This window comes from Cherax quadricarinatus, unplaced genomic scaffold (assembly GCF_038502225.1).
Source record: "Cherax quadricarinatus isolate ZL_2023a unplaced genomic scaffold, ASM3850222v1 Contig291, whole genome shotgun sequence".
Lineage (NCBI taxonomy): Eukaryota > Metazoa > Arthropoda > Malacostraca > Decapoda > Parastacidae > Cherax > Cherax quadricarinatus.
In genome coordinates this window covers 59,056-82,500 of record NW_027195317.1, presented here as the reverse complement: position 1 = coordinate 82,500, position 23,445 = coordinate 59,056, and the positions used below count along the sequence as shown (strand labels likewise).

General features: G+C 39.3%; 1 protein-coding gene across 3 annotated transcripts in view; it reads left to right on the top strand.

Moving 5' to 3' along the window:
- Usf (upstream transcription factor usf) overlaps window positions 1-23,445 on the top strand; it is a 148,422-nt gene that overhangs the window by 67,698 nt on the left and 57,279 nt on the right. For all 3 annotated transcript variants that reach the window (XM_053775299.2, XM_053775307.2, XM_053775290.2), the window contains exon 3: window positions 14,832-15,038. In XM_053775299.2, the coding sequence (XP_053631274.1) occupies window positions 14,832-15,038 (207 nt within the window). The remainder of the gene's footprint in view (window positions 1-14,831; window positions 15,039-23,445) is intronic.

Below are 23,445 nucleotides of genomic sequence, written 5' to 3'. Positions count from 1 at the left end.
GTTGCCAAGCACAATTCTCTAGTTACCACAATTCTACCACACCTTATTTTACTGTTACAAAAAGAAATAAAACTTTATAAACTGCTTATTTAAATTGTGTGTGTGTGTGTGTGTGTGTGTGTGTGTGTGTCTATAGTATAACCTATTATACTGAGAAAAACAGGCTTGACTCAGCTGCCTTACAGCCATAAGAGTGATCTACCCTTATGACATTTAGAGCTGAGTCCCCATCAATTCAATATAATTAGGTATTTCAGAGTAACTGTTACAGATACATAAATACATGTTGGGTCCTATAGCCCCATAACAGTTACTTTAATATATTCTGGTAATGAATTCCATATTTTAGGGCCCTTTATGTGCATTGAGTTTTTACACTGTGTGATATGGACACAAGGTATATCAAAAAAGGATCTGTGTCTTGTGTTGATTTCTTACAATAAATACTACTCATCTCACCCTAGATTAAGACTACAGATATTTTAAGGTAAATAATGAGTGAACTGTATATGCATTTTATCGCTCTGTGATGCTTAAATGTAATAGAATATTGTGTAGGTGGGGTGGCCTGGTATGGTAGCCTGGCTGACTACCATACTTGCCACACTTGATTTCTTACAATAAATGCTACTTGTCTCACCCTAAATTAAGACTACAAATATTTTAAGGTAAATAATGAGTGTACTATGTGTGTATTTTACTTTTTTATAGTTTTTTGATGCCTAGTTCTATTGCTAACTTAATATATGTTAGTGTAAACTTGTTATCTAGTATTTGTATGCATTTATAAGGGAAAAAAAGGGTGTTCCACTTTATGGCGATTTCCGCTTTACTGCGGTAGCCTGGAACCTAACCTGCCGAATAAGTGGGGCCCTACTGTACATGTATAAGGGGGGCAACTAAGGGAGGCTGCTACTAGTCGACAGTCAGCACCCGAGTAAGCTATAGCGAAGTTATCAACATAAAGTGACGACCAAATATGCGAAGGAAGAATGGAAGGTAGGTCATTTATAGCTAAGAGAACAAGAGTAGTGCTGAGGACACAACCTTGTGGGACTCCCTCGGCTTGTATAAAGTCCGAGGAAAGCGAGGCACCAATACGGACTCGAAAATGTCTATTGGACAAGAAAGCAGTGATGAAGTTTGGTGGATTACCATGGAGGCCTGAGGAGTGAGCTTGGGCAAGAATGTTATACATGTACAATGGTCCCTCAATAATCATCCGTAATCCGTTCCTGGAAGTGGGACTATTATTGAAATAGACGATTTTCGAATCAATTTTCCCCATAAGAAATAATGTAAATGGAATTAATCCGTTCCTGACACTCAGAAGTATTAAAACAAAAAAATTTTTTACATGAAATATAGATGTAGTACATATACAATACAATGGCACATGATGAATGAAACATTAACAGAATAACACTTACCTTTATTGGCGATTCTTCTTAGTTGTATGGAAGACTGGAGAAGGAGACAGATTGGATTATTTACTTTTTGGAAGGGGAATCCCCTTCCATCAACACCTCAGGTACCAATTGCTTTTCTGGGGTTACTTCTCTTCTTTGTTTCTTAATGCCACTAGGACCAGCTTGAGAGTCACTGGAGTCCTGTCTCGCAAAAAAACTGTCCAGAGAGCTCTGTTTCTGGCGTCTCTTTAAAACTTCCCTAAAATGGGCCAAGACTCTGTCACTGTACAAATTGCCGATATGGCTTGCAACATCCTTCTCAGGGTGATGTTTCTCCATAAATCTTTCCATCCTACCCCACATTTCAAAAATCTCCTTAATTTCTGAAGAAGGCACCTTCTTCCATCTCTCTTCCTCCTCCTCTGCAGCAAGATTCTGAGCTGCGATCTGTTGCTCTTCCTGCTGAAGCTCTTGCAGCTCCTCAGTGGCTAGCTCTTCACTGTGGTCCTCCACCAACTCTTCCACATCCTCCAAACTCACATCCAACCCCATGGAACTCCCTAGTGCGACAATAGAGTTCACAACTGACATAGGTTCATCAGGGGCTGCCTCAAACCCTTCAAAATCCCTCTTGTGGACACAATCTGGCCACAATTTTCTCCAAGCAGAGTTCAAAGTCCTGGTAGTCACTCCCTCCCAAGCCTTACCTAAAAGGCTTTTGCAATGGAGGATACTGAAGTGTTCTTTCCAAAAATCTCTTAGGGTCAAGTGAGTGTCTGAGGTCACATTAAAGCACCTTTCAAACATTGCTTTGGTGTAGTTTTTTTTAAAGTTTGAAATGACTTGCTGGTCCATGGGCTGGAGGAGAGGAGTGGTATTTGGGGGCAAGAACTTTACTGTGATGAATTAGGTCATCCAAGTTTGGAGGATGAGCAGGTGCATTGTCCATTACTAGGAGGCACTTGAGATCCAATTTCTTTTCCAGGAGGTAATTCTTCACACTAGGGCCAAACACTTCATTGAACCACTCGACGAAAATGTCCCTTGTGACCCATGCCTTATTATTAGATCTCTAGCTGGTCTAGTGGCTAACGCGACACAATTTACTCTTCATAACATTGTTTTTCTTGAACACACTGGGATTTTCAGAATGGTACACTAGTAACGGCTTCACTTTTAAATCCCCACTAGCATTAGCACAGAACATGAGCATCAGCCTGTCTTTCATAGGCTTGTGTCTTGGCAGTGCCTTTTCTTCCTGAGTAATGTAGGTCCTCTTTGGCATTTTCTTCCAAAAGAGGCCTGTTACATCACAATTGAACACTTGTTCAGGTTTCAGTCCTTCACTGTTTATGTACTCCTTGAATTCCTGCACATATTTTTCAGCCGCTTTGTTGTCAGAACTGGCAGCCTTGCCATGCCTTACCACACTATGTATGCCAGTACTCTTCTTAAATCTCTCAAACCAGCCTTTGCTGGCCTTAAATTCACTCACATCACCACTAGTTGCAAGCAATTTGTTTACCAAATCGTCATGCAACTGCCTAGCCTTTTCACAAATAAGCGACGTCATAAGACTATCTCCTGCTAATTGTTTCTCGTTTATCCACACCAATAATAACTTCTCAACATCTTTGAGTACTGGTGATCTCATTTTTGTCAGCATATTTACCCCCTTTGCAACAACAGCGTCCTTGATTTCCTCTTTCTTAGCTATGATGGAAGTTATGGTTGTACGGGATTTGTTATACATCCTGGCCAGTTCGCCCACATGTATGCCACTTTCATATTGTTCAATGATGTTTTTCTTAAATTCAGTCGTATTTCTCACCTTCTTTACCAAAGGCTTGGCACTGGGAGCTTTCTTTGGAGCCATGGTAGCTTATTTAGCACTTGCAAGCACTAAAATCAATGGAATATTATGAAATATTTTGTAGGAGCAAGTGAGGGGACCATCGCTCACTGGTAAACAATGGCACACTGGCTGGGAAGGGAAGGCCCAGGCGGCTCAGAACGTGAGTATGCGTCCCGGACGAAGGACTATTAGCGAGTTAATGGACCATTTGCGAGCCAATGTTTAGATGAAATAACAGGACTGTTTCCGAAATGGACAGTTTTCAGGCCGGACGATTATTGAGGGACCACTGTACCTCCAAGTGGTGTCATATGCCTTCTCTAGATCAAAAAGGACTGCTAGGGCGGAGTGGTTGTTAGCAAAGGCATTTTGAATATACATATCAAAGTGGAGCAAGGGGTCTAAAGTAGAGCGGCCTTTGTGAAAGCCATATTGGCGAGGGGAAAGGCTTTTGAGAGTCTCTAAGAACCACATTAGATCGGATATGCTGCTCTGCATTTCTTATCCAAGGTATGTAAATGTCGTATGTACGCCAGATCTAATTCAGTTAGCCTCACAAACTCCGTTTTCTCTTATAACACCTCTGACGTTTTATTTATTTATTTATTTATTTATTTAAAAATTTGAGCACACATACAGAGGTACAAAAAATACAGATAAGAGCAGCATGCCAAAGCCACTTATACTATGCATAGCATTACGGGCTGGCTTAAAATTAACTTAAGATGAACTAAGCAATGATGACATCAGTGATAAAACTTTAATGTAAACAGATTACTATAAAGCACAAGTGAGTATTACAAAGACAGGTCATATGGTTGTATGCATTGTTGTACATTCAGTAGAATGGAGTATTCTGTTAGGTAGTGTATTTAAAAAATAAAGTTAGATTGGGTTTTAGGTTTAACATTTATGTGATATAATTGTGAGAAACATTTAAGATATACAATTTATAAGGTTCAGTTATTCAGTATTTATTTGGTTTTGGGTGAGTAAGTGATCTTTGAGAATGTTCGACCACAATCCTCCTCCTCCTGCTGTCCACATAATGACATTTTTTTTCATTATAGAGTGTATATCAGGTTTCTATGTTATTTATATTGTTTGTTATGTCATATTAGATGAATTGGCAGATAAATAAGCCTTAGAGTTGATATTAGGATTATTTTGTCATTGCTCCTGAGGGCAAAAATTTAGTTGGAATGGATTAATTGCATTTCAATTAGTTTAACCCTTTCAGGGTCGAGAGGCCATCTCCTAAACTTATTCTCAGGGTCGATAATTTTTGGGGAAAAAAAAAAAAAGATTTTTTCTGGTGAAATGATAGAGAATCTTTTCCCGATCATGATGACACCAAAAGTGTGAAATTTGATGGAAAACTTAAGGAATTATGCTCTCGCGAAGTTAGCGGTCTCGATGTTTACGCATTGGCGATTTCGCCCACTTTGAGCCTTATTTTCGGCCAATTTCAATGTACTGGTCAACATAAATCATATCGATTTTGCTAGAACTCCATTTTTTCTATCGAATGAGTACAAGAAACTACCCATTTACTGATTTCAAGTATCCAATAAAGTGGTCAGAAATTGGCAATTTTGTCAATTTCACACAAATTTCAGAAGATGCCAGTTTCCAAATAGGGTTCAGAATAAGCAAGACAGACATTCCTGGCACTTAAAATAACATTTTCTCTGTTCATTAGTCACGTCCCCAGGCACCTCTTACATCTTTTGCTTTCCACTTTGAATTTTTTTTCTCACAAAAAATAGAAGATTTACTGTTATGCAGACTACTGCATTAGTGTACAAATGGTATAAATAATATCAGTGCACTTGTGAAAGAATATTAGACTCACCAGTTGACGTGTATTGGACGCTTGGCATGATATGTTTACTTTTGAAATTTGGTAAAAATCAAACATTTCTGCTACTTTGAGCTCAATGTCAAGGTACTTTTCATTATGAAAATAATCAAAATCATCTCAATTTCTGTAATATGCCTTCCATTTTATGAAATGAGAACAGGAAACCTAGAATACAACCATAAATACAATACGAAAATACAGTGCAAAGTTGCTGTTTTAAACCAAAAACATGGTCGAAGTTTTTTTTTTTATCATTATGCACTGTGTGCTGCAGGATTTTTTTTATACTGTGCACACTGACCACATAGACCCATTCTTTCATATGTAGGCCTACCAGCTTTCTCTCACTAGATTTGAAGGCGCTAGAATTTAGGCATTCTAGTACATCAATAACCCTGGTGCATAAGTTGTACTGGTACGTCGGAAACCCTGAAATGGTTAAATGAGGAAAATTGACCCAGCATACAAACAAATCAGGATATGAACAAGCCCACAGAACGGATTAAGTTCATAAGCCGAGGTTCCACTGTATTTAGTTTTTATTTTGTATTTTTTCACTTAAGATCACTAAATACAGTGGTCCCTCGTTTTTCGTAATTAATCCGTTCCTGGAGCCGTTACTATAAACGAAATTTATGATTTACGAATCGATTTTCCCCATAAGAAATAATGTAAATACAATTAATCCGTTCCTGACACCCAGAAGTATTAAAACAAAAAAAATTTTTACATGAAATATACGTGTAGTACATAAACAATACAATGGGAAATGATGAATGAAACATTAACAGCTTAACACTTACCTTTATTGGAGATTCTTCTTAGTGTATGGGAGACTGGAGGAGGAGAGAGAGTGGATTGTTTATAGTTTGGAAGGGGAATCCCTTTCCAGCAACACCTCAGGTACCAATTGCTTTTCTGGGGTTGCTTGTCTTCTCTGTTTCTTAATGCCACTAGGACCACCTTGAGAGTCAATGGAGTCCTGTCTCGCAAAATAACTGTGGAGAGAGCTCTGTTTCTGGCGTCTCTTTAACACTTCCCTAAAATGGCCCAAGACTTTGTCACTGTACATGTTGCCAATATGGCTTGCAACAACCTTGTTAGGGTGATGTTTCTCCATAAAGCTTTCCATCTTACCCCACCTTTAATTTCTGAAGAAGGCACCTTCTTCCATCTCTCTTCCTCCTCCTCTGCAGCAAGATTCTGAGCTGCGATGTGTTGCTCTTCCTGCTGAAGCTCTTGCAGCTCCTCAGTGGTGAGCTCTTCGTTGTGGTCTTCCACCAATTCTTCCATATCCACATAAGCCATGGTAGCTTATTTAGTACTTGCAAGCACTAAAATAAATGGAATATTATGAAATATTTCGCTGGAGCACATGAGGGGACCTTCGCTCACTGGTAAACAATGCCAGACTGGCTGCCGCCGGGACGCCGTGGGTACGCGTCTCGGACGAACTACGACTCGCGAGTTAACTTATGAAAAGCGAGTCCATGTTTATATGAAAATACCCCTATGATTGGCGAAATTTAAGATTGCTGGGAACTATGAAAAGCGAGGGACCACTGTAGTCTTTTGTTCAGTAAGTAATTTGTTAGAAAAAAAAAATGGTTTTCATATAATGTACAGTGGACCCCCACATACCGTTGGCATCACATAACGATTAATCCGCATACCGCTTGCTTTAATCGCAAAAATTTTGCCTCGCATACCGCTTAAAAACCCGCTCACCGCTGTTCGTCCGAGACGCGTCCAATGTGCGCCCTCAGCCAGCCTCTCATGTGCCGCCCGTGCCATTGTTTACCAGCCAGCCTCCGCGGTAACATCCAAGCATACAATCGGAACATTTCGTATTATTACATTGTTTTCGGTGCTTTATCTGGAAAATAAGTGACCATGGGCCCCAAGAAAGCTTCTAGTGCCAACCCTACAGCAATAAGGGTGAGAATTCCAATAGAGATGAAGAAAGAGATCATTGATAAGTATGAAAGTGGAGTGCGTATCGCTGACCTGGCCAGGTTGTACAAGAAACCCCAATCAACCATCGCTACTGTTGTGGGCACCAGAAAGGCAATCAAGGAAGCTGTTCTTGCCAAAGGTTTAACTGTGTTTTCGAAACAAAGATCGCAAGTGATGGAAGATGTTGAGAGACTCTTATTGGTGTGGATAAATGAAAAACAGCTAGCAGGAGATAGCGTCTCTCAAGCGATCATAAGCGAAAAGGCTAGGAAGTTGCATGAGGATTTAATTAAAAAAAATGCCTGCAACTAGTGCTGATGTGAGTGAATTTAAGGCCAGCAAAGGTTGGTTTGAGAGATTTAAGAAGCGTAGTGGCATACATAGTGTGATAAGGCATGGTGAGGCTGCCAGTTCGGACCACAAAGCAGCTGAAAAATATGTGCAGGAATTCAAGAAGTACATAGACAGTGAAGGACTGAAACCTGAACAAGTGTTTAATTGTGATGAAACAGGCCTGTTTTGGAAGAAAATGCCAAGCAGGACCTACATTACTCAGGAGGAAAAGGCACTCCCAGGACATAAGCCTATGAAAGACAGGCTTACTTTGTTGATGTGTTCCAATGCTACTGGTGATTGCAAAGTGAAGCCTTTATTAGTGTATCACTATGAAACTCCCAGACCGTTCAGGCAAAAGAATGTCCTCAAGGAGAATTTGTGTGTGCTGTGGAGGGCAAACAGTAAGGCATGGGTCACTAGGGACTTTTTCTATGACTGGTTACACCATGCATTTGCCCCCAATGTGAAAGATTACCTAACTGAAAAGAAATTAGAACTTAAGTGCCTCCTGGTGTTAGACAATGCCCCTGATCATCCTACAGACGTGGCAGAGCGACTTTATGGGGACATGAAATTCATTAAGGTGAAGTTTTTGCCTCCTAATACCACTCCTCTCCTGCAGCCCATGGACCAGCAGGTTATTGCAAACTTCAAAAAACTGTACACAAAAGCTCTGTTTGAAAGGTGCTTTGTAGTGACCTCAGAAACTCAACTGACTCTAAGAGAGTTTTGGAGAGAGCACTTTAATATCCTCAATTGTGTAAACCTTATAGGTAAGGCTTGGGAGGGAGTGACTAAGAAGACCTTGAACTCTGCTTGGAAGAAACTGTGGCCAGAATGTGTAGACAAAAGGGATTTTGAAGGGTTTGAGGCTAACCCTGAGAGGATTATGCCAGTTGAGGAATCATTGTGGCATTGGGAAAGTCCTTGGGGTTGGAGGTTAGTGGGGAGGATGTGGAAGAGTTGGTGGAGGAGGACAATGAAGAACTAACCACTGATGAGCTGATAGATCAACTTCAAGAGCAAGAGGCCAGACCTGAGGAAACTGGTTCAGAGGAGGGGAGAGAGAAATTGAAGAAGTTGCCTACTACAAAGATTAAAGAAATCTGTGCAAAGTGGCTTGAAGTGCAAACCTTCATGGATGAAAATCACCCTCACACAGCTATTGCAAGCCGTGTTGGCAACCTGTACACTGACAATGTTGTGAAACACTTTAGGGAAGTCATAAAGGAACGAGAGGTACAGGCCACTATGGACAGATATGTTGTGCGAAAGAAGTCCAGTGACTCTGAAGCTGGTCCTAGTGGCATTAAAAGAAGGGAAGTAACCCCAGAAAAGGACTCGACACCTCAAGTCTTAATGGAAGGGGATTCCCCTTCTAAACACTAACACTCTCTCTCCCCTCCTCCCATCCCATCAATCATCACCAGATCTTCAATAAAAGTGTCATGTAATTGTGCATGCCTTTTTCAGTTTGTGTGTATTAAAATTAACATTTCATGTGGTAAAAATTTTGTTTTTTCATACTTTTGGGTGTCTTGTACGGATTAATTTTATTTCCATTATTTCTTATGGGGAAAATTCATTCGCATACCGATCATTTCGCATAACAATGAGCCCTCTTGCACGGATTAAAATCGCTATGCGGGGGTCCACTGTATTAACTTATAGAAAGTTTAGTTAGTCTGGTGCAGATCCTCCATTTGTTTGTACATGTGATATTCACAGAGGTGGTGCCAAATTTTTGCTGGGGATCTAGGGATGGCTATGTGGTTGAGGGGAAGGGGGGCCTAGGAGACTTGTTTTGAAGCATTACTATTATTATTTTGTATTTGGGAGCTGTAGCCCCGCATGTGACCCCTGTTCTTGATGCTGCCACTGGTTACTTAGAAAAAATGTATCTGTAAGAGAAAACAATTGCAGTGGTTTAACCCTTTCAGGGTCCGTCCCGTAGATCTACGGCTTTACGTTCAGGGTCCAAACCGTAGATCTACGCCAAAATTCTAGCGGCGTCAAATTTAGCACGAGAAGGCTGGTAGGCCTACATCTGAGAGAATGGGTCTGGGTGGTCAGTGTGCACACTGTAGAAAAAATCTGGACGCCCGCATGGCATTGTGGGAACGCCGGCAAAGTAGCTTTGTTCACCAGAAGTGGCTCTGGTGGCCTGGTGGTTAACGCTCTCGCTTCACACGGTGAGGGCCTGGGTTCGATTCCCAGCCAGAGTAGAAACATTGGACGTGTTTCTTTCCACCTGTTGTCTATGTTCCCCATCAGTAAAATGGGTACCTGGGTGTTAGTCGACTGGTGTGGGTCGCATCCTGGGACACTGACCTAAGGAGGCCTGGTCACAGACCGGGCCGCGGGGGCGTTGACCCCCGGAACTCTCTCCAGGTAAACTCTCCAGGTAAACCGTGCCTGGCGGCAAGGAAGCTCTCACTCCCCACTCACTCTCTGGGTGAATTCTGACTCTCCTCTTCACAACTTACAGTTCTAAGACTGATGGAAGTGGAGCTGAAGAGGAATTCTATGGTTTTGAACCATATGGTACCATTGTGCCATATGGTACAATGGTACCATATGGTACAATGGTATGATATGGTACAATGGTATATGGTACAATGGTACCATATGGTACATTGTGCCATATGGTACAGGATACAGGGACCCTTTTTTGGGTTATCCTAGGTTCTCCAAACATATGCTGCTAAGTATGATATTCTATGTAACTTTATTTGTGTATACCTAAATAAACTTACTTATGATGCCACATGCACTTGAGTAAGTTTATTCATGTGTACAGAAATACAATTACATAGATTATCATACATAGCAGCATATGTATAAAATCCTAGGATAACCCAAAAAAGTCAGGGTGACTTATTTCCATAGGTATCCCTGTATCTGTACCATATGGTGTCTTGTACTGTATGATACCTGTGCCATATGGTGTCCTGTGCCATATGGCACCCTGTACCATATGGCATGCTGTACCATATGGTACCCTGCACCATATGTTATCTTGTACTGCATGATACCCTATACCATATAGTACAATGTACCATATGGTACCCTGTAACATATGATACCGTGTACCATATGGTCAATAGGTGTTGGTGGCAGGAGACACCAGCCAAGACTGAGTGAGTGGAGATGCAAGCTAGCTACTGACTTCGCAGTTTCCGAGACAAAGCGCTTTGTTATCCACCTCAAGGAACATGTCGAGTTCTTGTACATTTGTAAATACATGTATATAATAGAACATTACTAATATACAACATTTTTGCATATTTTTGTTGTAAACAACTATTGTAAACAAAATAATGATGAAAATGAGTGTGTTTATTGTGTTGAATACAACAGTACCATATGGTATTGTACTGAATGGTACAATGAACCATATGGTATTGTACTGTATGGTACAATGTGCCATGTACCATTGCACCATATGGTACCATTGTATCATGTACCATTGTCCCAAATGGTGCCATTGTACCATATTCTACCATATGGTACCTTTGTCTCATGTGCCATTGTACCATATTGTACCATATGGTACCATTGTACCATATGTACAATTGTACTATATAGTACCATTGCACCCTATGGCACCATTGTACCATATGGTACTATATGGTACCGTTGTATTCAACACAATAACCGCACTAATATTTTCATCATTTTGTTTACAATAAACTTGTAAACAAGTTTTGTAAGCAATATAATGATAAACAAATTAGTGCAGCTATTGTGTTGAATACAATGAGTGTACACTTATACATTATATTGGTCTCACAGGCCACAAATGTTACTAGGAAAAGAAAAAAATTAGAAAAGAAAAGAAAAAAGTATAAAAATCGTAAAATAAAAAAATGCGATTTTGTGGAAGTAACTGAAGTTGCCGCCACCCAGTCATTTTGGGTCGACTTCCCGCCGCTGTATCTCGGTAAGTACTGATCAGAATTTTTTTTTTGTTTTATTACCTTCACAAAAATATTATCTTTAATTCTGTAAGACACCCCTTCCGATTTTGGCCTTGGACCCTGAAAGGGTTAAAAGAAAGGAAATAACATACAGTGGTACCTTGACTTACGAGTTTGATCTGTTCCATGACCTAGCTCGTAACTCAATTTGCTCATTCCGTAGACCGTCATTTAACACGGCAGTTACGTTCCTGAAAATGGCGTGTTAGGTTAAACTGTGTTAGATGAAATGAAGAACTTGTGGGAAAAATAGGGTTACGTTTCTTAGAGCCCCCCCAAAAAAAAGCCAAAAACTTTTTTTTTTTTAGGCCTCCACATCTTACAAAAATAAAAGTAATTATGGAATTGTAGTTCATTGTTGTGATGTATTATGTTGTTTTTACTGGTTAACCCCTTGACTGTTGCAACCCCAAATCCTGAGGTGTCTCCTGGTGTTGCAAAATTTCAGGAATTTTTTTTTTTTCTTATGAAATGATAGAGAATCTTTTCCCGATTGTAATGATTACCAAAAGAACCAAATTTGATGGAAAACTGACGGTATTACACTCTCGCGAAGTTAGTGACCTCAGCGATATTTACGAATTGGCGATTTCGCCGATTTTGAGCAGTATTTTCGGCTAATTCCATTGTTCCAGTTGACCAAACTCATAGCTATTTCTTTAGAACTCCATTTTTTTCTATCGATTGAGTACAAGAAACTGCCCATTTACCAATTTCAACTACCCAGTAGCGTGGTCACAAATTTGCAATTTGGCCAATTTCACGATAATTAAAAACTGACAATTTCAAAATAGGGTCCAGAGTGAACAATGCAGACATTCCTGGCTCTAAAATAACATTTTCATTGTTCATCAGTCACGTTTCTAGGCCTCTCTGATATTACTCTTGCTTTCTGTTTTGAATCTTTATTCAAACAAAAAGTAGAAGATTAACTGTTATGCAGACTACTGCAATATTGTAAAAATTTTATAAATAATGTCAACCCATTCATGACTGCATATTAGAATGGCTACTTGGACATTTATTGGAAAATGACATCATTTGTTTATGTTTGAAAATTGGCAAAAATCAAACATTTCCCCTACTTTGAGCTCCATTTCAAGGTTCTTTTTATAGTAAAACCAATCAAAATCACCTCTATTTCTATAATATGTTTTCCATTCTATCAAATGAGGCCAAGAAAACGAGAATACAACCATAAATACTACATGAAAAGAGACTACAAAGTCGGCATTTTAATTAAAAAAACAGTCGGTTTTTTTTTCTCATACACTGCGTGCTGCAGGATTTTTTTTTATATGGTGCACGCTGACCACACAGACCCATTCTCTCTTATGTGGGCCTACCAGCTTTCTCCTGCTTGATTTGAAGCTGCTAGAATTTGAGTGTTTATATACGTCAAACACGGTGGCTCGTAAGACGTATATATACAACCGAAACAGTCAAAGGGTTGAGACTACAAATGTAACAGAAATAATAGTATTTCTTACCTTAAATTGTGGGTACTGGTGTTTGTGGATGATTGTGAAGAGAGTGGAGAGTTATGCTGTGGCCCTACTGGGCTGAGGTGGATGGTAGAGGTTCTGGTACTGAAGTTGATGGTTGTACTGGAGTGCCCAACTTTGTCATTCAGTCAGTCAAGCCAGTAAGTCAATCAAGTCATTCAGTCAAGTCAGTAAGTAATTCAGTCACATCAGTAAGTCATTCAGTCAGTCAAGTCAGTAAGTCATGGAGTCAAGTCGGTAAGTCATTGAGTCAAGTAAGTAAGTCAGTCAGTCATTAAGTCAGTCACACAAACTCATGTTTACCTCTCTTTATGTGTACAAAGTAACACTTCATTACAGTTATCTCTTGTCTAATATCTTTGTTTCCTTCGTTAATTCTAAGACATAAATGCTTATACCTTTTCTTAGCACTTTCAGCAACACTGGTATTGCTTGGCATATACAAGATGTAGTAATTAAAAGATGAAAACACAATTCAGAAACACAGCTAGCTTGTAGCAGAGAAAGATTGGACACGTATGAAATACGAATGGTGGGGTGGTGTCGGGGGGTGGCAGGGGATGGCGGGAGGTCTCTCCGCCTCATTGAAATTAATTGAAATGCCATTAATCCGTTCCAGTGGAATTCCAGCTCTCGGGAGGCAGAAAATACTTCAGTATAAAGCTAATATCAACTCTGTGACTTATTTATCTATCACAATTGATCTAAAATGACATAAAAAAACCAATGTAAATAACATAGAAACATGATATATATTCTAGAATGAATAAAATACATGTATGTCATTATGTGACTAGTGGTGGCGGCCACTAGCACTCCCGCTCTGACCATATCTTCCTATTCCTCTTCTGAAAATAGTGTTTGTGAGGCTGACTGCACTAGATCACTAGTTTCTTAAGGAAAACACTGAAACACTGTATTTGTAAATAAGAAATATTGTATAAAGACATAAAACATAATAGAGAATGTAATGAAATAAACTGGTTTTATGAAGCGTACGTATTTACCTTGGAGAACAGAGGTTGGCGGGGTTGGAACGTGGAAAAGGTAGGCTACTTGCTACACTCTTAATGCTACACTTTATCACTTGGCTGGTGCTGTAGCCTTTATTGACTCCTGCTTTAGTATTGTAGAAGTACTACACTTGTACTGCCTGGCCAAGTCCACAACCCGCAGACCTCGCTTGCGTTTATGATATGATGTCATTCTTTAATTCAATGGACATCTTCCTCTTTCTCATCTCAGCACTGTCCTTTTCACTTACTTTCTTAGGACCCATGGTTAGAAAAAAGAAATTTGGCAAAAAAAAAACTGTACAAAATGCAAGTACAACAAAAGAAATGCTTCCCTGGCAAGGTGAACATGTGCACTGCTGGACATCATCCTCTCTTTCTTCTCAGCACTGTCTTTTACACTTACTTTCTTAGGACCCATGGTTAGAAAAAAGGAATTTGGCAAAATAACTGCTCAAAACACAAACACAAGAGAAATGCTTCCACAGCGAGGTGAAAACGTGCACTGCTGAGCGGATGTTGTGGCATTCGCTGTGCCAACTAGTGGCAATGTTCTGAAGCTCACTCGTAACTCAGAGCAAAAAATCGACCGAGTGACAGCTTGTAACTCGAAAAATTCATATGTTGGGGCACTCGTAAGTTGAGGTTCCACTGTATTAGGTATTTAGCTTCCTCAAGAGTATATTATTAACCTTTTAATAGAAAATTGTACATTCCTGTCTCCTATGAACAACACTGGATGAAATTCATAAAAAAAGCTATCCTTGCAAATTTAAAATGGCAGTCTAGAATATCATCAATGGATAATTTGTTTGGAAAACTAGTTGTTACTGAATGATGCTGCCCATTAAATGTTTATATGACCAGTAGGGGCATGTAAATAAATTAATAATGAAATGCCCTTTTATTTCAGGTACACTGGCTTACAGAGTGGTACAATTTGCCCCAGACGGGGCTGTTGATGGTTTACCTCAGGGTGGAGTGCAGACGTCTGTTCCCAGCCTGTTGGCAGGTTCACAAGCAAACGGCTCACCCAGTGATTCTCCAGAAACACGGTTGGCGCTCATTACTTCTACTGACGTGCCCACTGATGGTGGCAGTGCTGTTGTTGTATCAGGAGGTATGTTTTATCGAGGTATTTTCGGACAGTACAAAAAATTGCATTTTTCTGCACATGAAAAAATAGGTGCCATTGCTGTCATGTTGCTTCATATGCTTATAGAACTTGGATTATGGTATGCATGAAAATACATGACTTAATGAAAATGCTATCTATGTTTTGTCCAGATTTATGCATTGCATGTATTTTTTTTTTTCCAGTATTTTGTAGAAGTTAGTAAAAATTCTGTTTTGCTTAACCCTTAACAGTGCACTATTTGAAGCCTGATAATCTAACTGTGGGGGCATTTTGAAAATGAGGGTTCTTTTTTAAAGTTAGTAGAGAATAAAAATCTAAATATGCAGTTTGGTAATTATATATTTACCCTCACTTTGTGTGGTTTTCTTTGTGTGAATTTATTTACGTGACCATTCTATATCTTCCAATAATTCACTGTATATAGTTTAAATTGCTCTTTTGCAGTTGCCTAAGTTCAGCACAACTTTAACTTTTAGCATTATTTCTTGAGGAATCACTCAAAACTAGTTTATATTGACATTCATAAGAAAGAATGACCTGAAGAAAACCTTGAGAGTGGGGAAAATGTACTGAGTATATTTTAAGCAAAATCCTATTTAATTTATCATACTTTAAATCGAAAGACAGTGGTTGCTTAGCTAGATAAAATCAAGCCCAGCATCAGCTAGAGAGTGCAAGAACTGAGAAGGTCAAGGAGGTATAGGGTGAATTTAAGCCTTTCACTCTCGTGACCTGAGATTATTACCACTGACAGTGTTCTGATTTTTAAAAAAAAAAGTTTATTCTTGAAAAAAAAAAAAAAAGGGCAAGAATTTGAAGGTTCCTGACCTACTGATGGCAACAATGGTGATTGCTGTGCACTCCCTATTTTCTTGTTTTTTTTTTCACACTTCTAGGGGGTTTCAAACTTTTTACATTTTGCAGTGACTTGTTATGAGTTATGATGCTTTTACTAGAATTGTTACTTTCATTTTGTTTTTTAACACCAGCTGTCTCCCAACATGGTACAGGTGGTAGCTTAGTCATATTTATCTTCTTTCCTTATCATCCCTGCTGCAATTACTGTCCTGTAATGAAGTACAGTTGAACCCCCGTATCCACGGATTCTGCGGTTTCGGTTATCCACAGTTTACTTTGACCTGAAAATTACCCTTAATTTTGCTTAATACTGGTACCAAAATGCAAAGGAAGTGATGGCGGTAGTTCTTCAAAGCCTAAGAGAAGCTGAGAAGTGCTTCCCATCAGTGAAAGTGCTAATTCTCGACTTATTGTTCGGAATTTATTAATTAGACTTCATGATAGGTATGTATGTAAACGAAAAATGAATTGGGGAAGTGGAACAGAATTCTTCCTCCGTAAGCCATGCGTGTCATAAGAGGCGACTGAAATGCCGGGAGCAAGGGGCTAGTAACCCCTTCTCCCGTATAAATTACTAAATTTAAAAAAGAGAAACTTTCGTTTTTCTTTTTGGGCCACCCTGCCTTGGTGGGATACGGCCGGTTTGTTGAAAAAAAAAAAAGTGATTTACTACTATCTGCAGTTTCAAGTACCCATGGTAGGTCTTGGAATGTGTTCCCCATGGATACGAGGATTACTGTGCATTAATAAACCTATTTCTTCAATGGAGAAAGGAGCATGCTAGTGAGTGAGGCAGAGGGTCTGGTTATCCATGTGGCATTACACTTGTATTGGCATGACTGTTCTCAGACAACTTTTATTTCAGTGAAATATAGTATTCACTGTGATTTCTCTGAAATTCATTACAGATTTCTTAACTGCAAACTTGCATCACTGTTACCTATGTTACCATACATAGTAATCATAATTTGACTTGGATAAATTTTCGTGTCCTTGCTTTGGTACTAGATGTGGTACTAATCTTGTGTACTCTCATACTGTAAAACTTCCTCCTCTAATGCACTGCATGGGTTAATTTTTTTTTTTCACAGGAGCAGTGTCACAATTGACCCCAGAAGCTATTGGAAGGTCTAAAATTTGTGGGTTAATCATTAAAATTTCATGTTTGGACTTTATTGCTCCTCCACTCTTTTTAGGTGTGGACACTACCACTACTGCCTTTTTTCAACTTTGGTCATACATACATTTTGAGCAGTATTTTTTTTAGCATTTGTTTAGGGAATCTCCATACTTGCTAGGTAAGGTAGTGTTCATTCTTTATTTGGATGTCCAACAAAATGAGATAAGAAATAAGAGCAGATCTCCTAGTAGTTGCTGACCCTGTTCACCTGTATTGTTGACTTCTCAGCAGACATGTTCAATGAGTTTCAGCTTGAAGTTAAACTCATGTAAGATGCAAATCAGAATGATACAAATTAAAAATTCAAGGGAGATAATTGCCAAGGTATTGCTAACTAGAAACTGACTGACTTTGTATGGCTTCCGGCTCAAGACTACAACAGTGTGTTTGGTACTCTTGAGCATTATCTGCTTAATGTTTGCTTTTTTGCATCAAAGAAATGAGAGAAACTGAATAAAAATTTTGAATTAAAGGTAATGCACAGTAGATTATTTAGTGTAACACAATTTAGTTTATAAAACTCTAGAATTACATGTCAACATAATCCACTTTTGTGGCTTATGTTGACATGTCTATTCCCCCCAAATTGAAATCTCTTGGTGTTCACAATTTTGAAAACATAAAAAATAGTTTTATATACTCAAAAGGTAGACTTTTTCTGAAGGTAATGACAAAAAAAAATATATGCAACATTTGATAAAATGTATTGCAGAATTATGCTGGTGTGAGGTCAGGGAGAACTTTAGGCAGTAGCAATTTCACTCATTTTGAGGTCTATATTAGGCCAATTCCAGTGCTCAAAACAACCTAGTTCCCAGCAATTTTGCTAGTACTGTATGAAAACTATTATTCATTGATCACAATTGCCCTGTTAAGCACCCAAAATTCAATAATTTGGCCAGTTTTACACTATTTTCAACAGATTCCAATTTAAAAACAGCATCCCAAACACTAGGCATTGCATCCACTAGAGCAACCTTCCCTTTGTTCATTAATCGTGGCCCCAGGGCTCTCCTTTATAACACTTGCCTTCCATTTTGAATCCAACATTGCAAACAAAAAGATGACATTTTTCCCTCTTTCTCATCCAATAAACTGTAACTAAGAATGCTCATTCATGGTTTAGACCTTCCAATAATTGAAGTAGGCCTATTAAAAAACCCATAAAACAGACCCTTTCCAAGGAAATTTCTGCTAAACTTCTCCATTAGTATATTTTTGTTTTCCGACAAACCGGCCGTATCCCACTGAGGCAAGGTGGCCCAAAAAGAAAAACGAAGGTTTCTCTTTTTAAATTTAGTAATTTATACAAGAGAAGGGGTTACTAACACCTTGCCCCCGGCATTTTAGTCGCCTCTTACAACATGCATGGCTTGCAGAGGAAGAATTCTGGTCCACTTCCCCATGGAGATAAGAGGAAATAAACAAGAACTAAAAAGAAAATAGCAGAAAACCCAGAGGGGTGTGTGTATGTATGTGCTTGTACATGTATGTGTAGCGTGACCTAAGTGTAAGTAGAAGTAGCAAGACATACCTGAAATCTTGCATGTTTATGAGACAGAAAAAAGAACACCAGAAATCCTACCATCATGTAAAACAATTACAGGCTTTCGTTTTACACTCACTTGGCAGGACGGTAGTACCTCCCTGGGTGGTTGCTGTCTTCCAACCTACTACCTATACCATTAGTATATCTTGTGGTCTATTGGCACTAAGAAATAGCTGATAAAATTATGGAACTACCATAAAAACTGCCCCAAAGTCACTATTTTAACCCAAATACATATATAGGGTCAGAGGTTAGATGTACACATCATGTACTGTATGGGATGGGATTTTTTTTAATACTGCACAGACGCATTTTCTCATGTCTAAGACAAAATTTGCAAGGCATAGCAAATTTGAGGGTGCTGTGAATTATGCATAATAGTACATCAATAGACACTGACTACTATGAAATACTGGTACGTGACAGACATCTTAGTGGTTATTTATCACAAAGTTGGGCAGTTTATGACTATTTAATATTCCTGTGTTACATCATGAATATGGAAGGGTTTTCCCCCCTAATTCTGCATTAATATTTGAAAGCTGGTGCATTAGGCTCTGTCAAAGGGGTCCATTTCTTGGGATTTTGGGGTCTTTTTTGATCAGTGACTGAGTGTGTTGCACCCATTGCACCTCAAGGGAGTGTTTGGTACACAGCCCATACTTTAATCCAAGGAATAAAGCTCTTGGGATCTGTACATTGAACTGTCCTCAACCTCCTTTCCCTCCCATCCCTAGCTCCAAAGTGGGCCAGGCATACAGAGTTTGGCAATGTTTACACGCAAAATGACAATGTTTACTGTGTGTAAACATTGTCATTTTGTGTACTGTATTGTCGTACCTTTTATTCTTATATATGTAAATTTTTTATATAACATATGGTCAAAAATTATACTATAATTATTTATTGCAGTGTAATAGCTGTATATTCACAAGAGGTGAAATGTGTTAAATGCTCTTGGTTCTTGTGGGACTACAGCTGTCTCAAATAATATTCTTCTTTCTTCCTCCTTAATAATTAACTTGGCATTATTGTGATCCATGATGTGGGTGTGTGTGTGTGTGTCACGGTGGCTTAAACAAGTACTATGAATGTTGTGTGGAAGCCAAGCCTATCTGTGTTCCTGAATCTTTATGTTATTGATGCTCACACTTGACTTCTTGTTAGGATGCTGCTGCTGATGTATATATTCATTGTGGCTGTGTGGTAACTCTAGTGTTGTTTGACATGAGTGCTCAGATGCTGGTGGCATTGTTACTTTCTGAAAGGATCTTTTGCAGATTCATTTTGTTCCCAGGGTGTATTTAGAATTTGCATTGCTGTCTACATTCATTATTGGGATGTCAGAGAAGATTTTTTTTATAATGAAAATTTGTAGTACATATTGGCATTCCTCCTGAAGGAACTGTTGGCTGCAAATTCTGTGTTCCCTAAGAAAGAAGCTATGAGGAGGCTTCATATGGTTTTGTTTTGTGTGAGTAGAAGTATATCATGTCGTCTTTGTAGGTTTTCTGCAGAGCTTGACTTGGAGGGTGATGACATGTTTATCATCAAGATATCAAGAAAGGGGAGGGAGTCTTCTATTTCTTCTATCCTTCCAACAGGTAACACTTGCCACCACCATCTTGCGAGCGCTCATGTCAAGAAGCAGCTACAGCTTGCAATTCTTTGGGTTCACTACACTGCAATCTCAAGAGTATCACAGGTATACACACCGTGTTCAAGTAATTGTTCTCTTAGTTTCACAGTTTTAATAGTTATCCATGTACTCATGGTAACTTGGCTTTGAGTGGGGCTTTTAAAAGTTCACACCTTCATTTCAGTGGCTGTTTTCCCCATCCTACTTTACATTTAGAGATCAGAGACATGACCACTCTTAGATTCAGCAATGATATGTTTTTTAACCCCATATTTATCTGACAGAGTCCTGGAGGTGGGAAGGACAGTGTCTTCATGCTGCAAGAGGGGAGGGGAGCAGACATTACATTTGGAGGGTAATTTGATTACAATATCAGCACTTCTGGAAAGATGGCAGTTGAATGAATTATGATAAATGTGTTTTCTTCTTTGCGTCACCTTCCTTGCATTGGTGGGAGACCGCTGTCGAATTTAAAACAAAATTATCCGATTTGTTTGGTTGATAATTCTTGAGAGCTAGATAATTCCTCCAAGCAATAGAACCTTCAACAAGGAAGAGCTCTCTCTAAGGATGTACATAGTTTTATACATATTTGTGAAAAACTCCATCAATATGTATTTTGGTCACTGATAATGTGAAGTTTTGCATTATCATAAGCTTGGGACAGTCTTGAAGTGGATTTTAATGTGTTCATCCATCCATTGAAAACTGGCACATAGTATTTTTTACTATTAGATCAAAACATATATACAGTGGACCCCCGCTTTACGATCAGCTCCCAGTGCGACCAATTATGTAAGTGTATTTATGTAAGTGCATTTGTACGTGTATGTTTGGGGGTCTGAAATGGACTAATCTAATTCACAATATTCCTTATGGGAACAAATTCGTTCAGTAATGGCACCTGAACATACTTCTGGAATGAAATGATATCGTAAGCTGGGGGTCCACTGTATTCTGGGGGTCTTAATCACATTCATCAGTATTGTCAATCCCAAAACATGGCACTTTCATTTATTTACATTGTTCGACTCAGTCTTAGCACGTCTTTCAGAGTTTATTCAGCATGTTAGTTTTGGATACAAAGAAAAATCAGGATAATTCTCTTACGATTAACAGTTGGATGAATCCTATTGCTGCTGTTAGTATAGGGGCATTTACTGCAGGGGTTCTGGTTAACATATTTGGACAAACTGCTGTTACCTAAGTAAGGCCTCTGGGGGTCATCGGCTCTACCCACTTGAGACATCACTCTTGAGGCTACTTTGTGCTGGATAGTTTAGTTTGGGAAGAGAAACTTTGCATAGGCATAGGAAAACATTTTAATCTTGGGAGGGAGGGAAGGAGTTCCTGTGCAGAGAACTTCTTGGGGGATGTAGAAATCTTGCACATGTCTGTAAGAATTCTTTCCTCTTGTCACTTGGCAGGTAGTGTTCCTTGGAAGTAAGGTCCAATAATTAACACTAATATAAGTGAATCTGTGTACTACTTAAGACGTAATTTGGGCAGGTGATCATAAATGCAACTTGATTCATTCTGGAAGTGCTGTAATGACTGATACGCTTTTGAATAATTTTTTGTTTTATTAACACATCGGCTGTTTCCCACCAAGGTAGGGTGGCCTAAAAAAGAAAAACTTTCACTGTCATTCACTCCATCACTGTCTTGCCAAAGGTGAACTTACACTACAGTTATAAAACTGCAACATTAACACCCCTCCTCCAGAGTGCACGCACTGTACTTCCCATATCCAGGACTCAAGCCTGGCCTACCGGTTTCCTGAATCCCTTCATAAATATTACCTGGCTCGCACTCCAGCAGCATGTCAAGTCCTAAAAACCATTTCTCTCCATTCGCTCCCATCTAACACGCTCACACATGCTTGCTGGAAATCCAAACCCCTTGCACACACAACCTCCTTTACCCCCTCCCTCCAACCTTTCCTAGGCTGACCCCAACCTCGTCTTCCCTCCACTACAGATTTATATGCTCTTGAGGTCATTTAATTTTGTTCCATCTTCTCTACATGTCCGAACCACCTCAACAACCACTCCTCAGCCCTCTGGATGATAGTTATGGTAATCCCGCACCCCCTCCTAATTTCCAAACTATGAATTCTCTGCATTATATTCACATCACACATTGCCCTCGGACATGACATCTCCACTGCCTTTAGCCTTTTTGTTGCAACATTCGCCACCCATGCTTCACATAAATATAAGAGTGTTGGTATAACTACAGGTCTCCCTCAACATTCGCAAAGGTTAGGGGATCAAGAACCTCTCGAATGTTGAAAAATCATGAGTGTTTGGTGCCCCAATACAGTGGACCCCTGCCTTACGATATTAATCCGTTTCTGAGAGCTCGTCGTATGCCGAAATTATCGTAAGGTGAATTAATTTTCCCCATAAGAAATAAAGGAAATCAAATTAATCCGTTCCTGACACCCCAAAGTATGAAAAAAAAAAAATTTTACCACTTGAAATATTAATTTTAATACACACAAACTGAAGAAGACATGCACAGTTAATACTCTACTAAGAATAGAATACATGACACTTACCTTTATTGAAGATCTGGTGATGATTGATGGGATGGGAGGAGGGGAGAGTGTGGAAGTTATTGTTTAGAAGGGGAATCCCCTTCCATTAGGACTTGAGGTATCAAGTCCTTTTCCATGGTTACATCCCTTCTTCTTTTAATGCCACTAGGATCAGCTTGAGAGTCACTGGACCTCTGTCGCACAGCATATCTGTCCATAGAGCTCTGTACTTCTCGTTCCTTTATGATTTGTCTAAAGTGGTTCACAACATTGTCATTGTAATAGTCACCAGCACAGCTTACAATAGCTGTGTGAGGGTGATTTTCATTCATAAAGGTTTGCACATCAAGCCACTTTGCACACATTTCTTTAATCTTTGAAGTAAACAACTTCTCCAATTTCTCTCTCCCCTCCTCCGAAGCAGTTTCCTCAAGTCTGGCCTCTTGCTGTTGAAGATGATCTTGCAGCTCATCAGTGGTTAGTTCTTCATTGTTCTCCTCCACCAACTCTTCCACATCCTCCCCAGTAACCTCCAACCCCAAGGACTTCCACAACTGGCATACGCTTCTCAGGGTTAGCCTCAAACCCTTCAAAATCCCTTTTGTCTACACATTCTGGCCA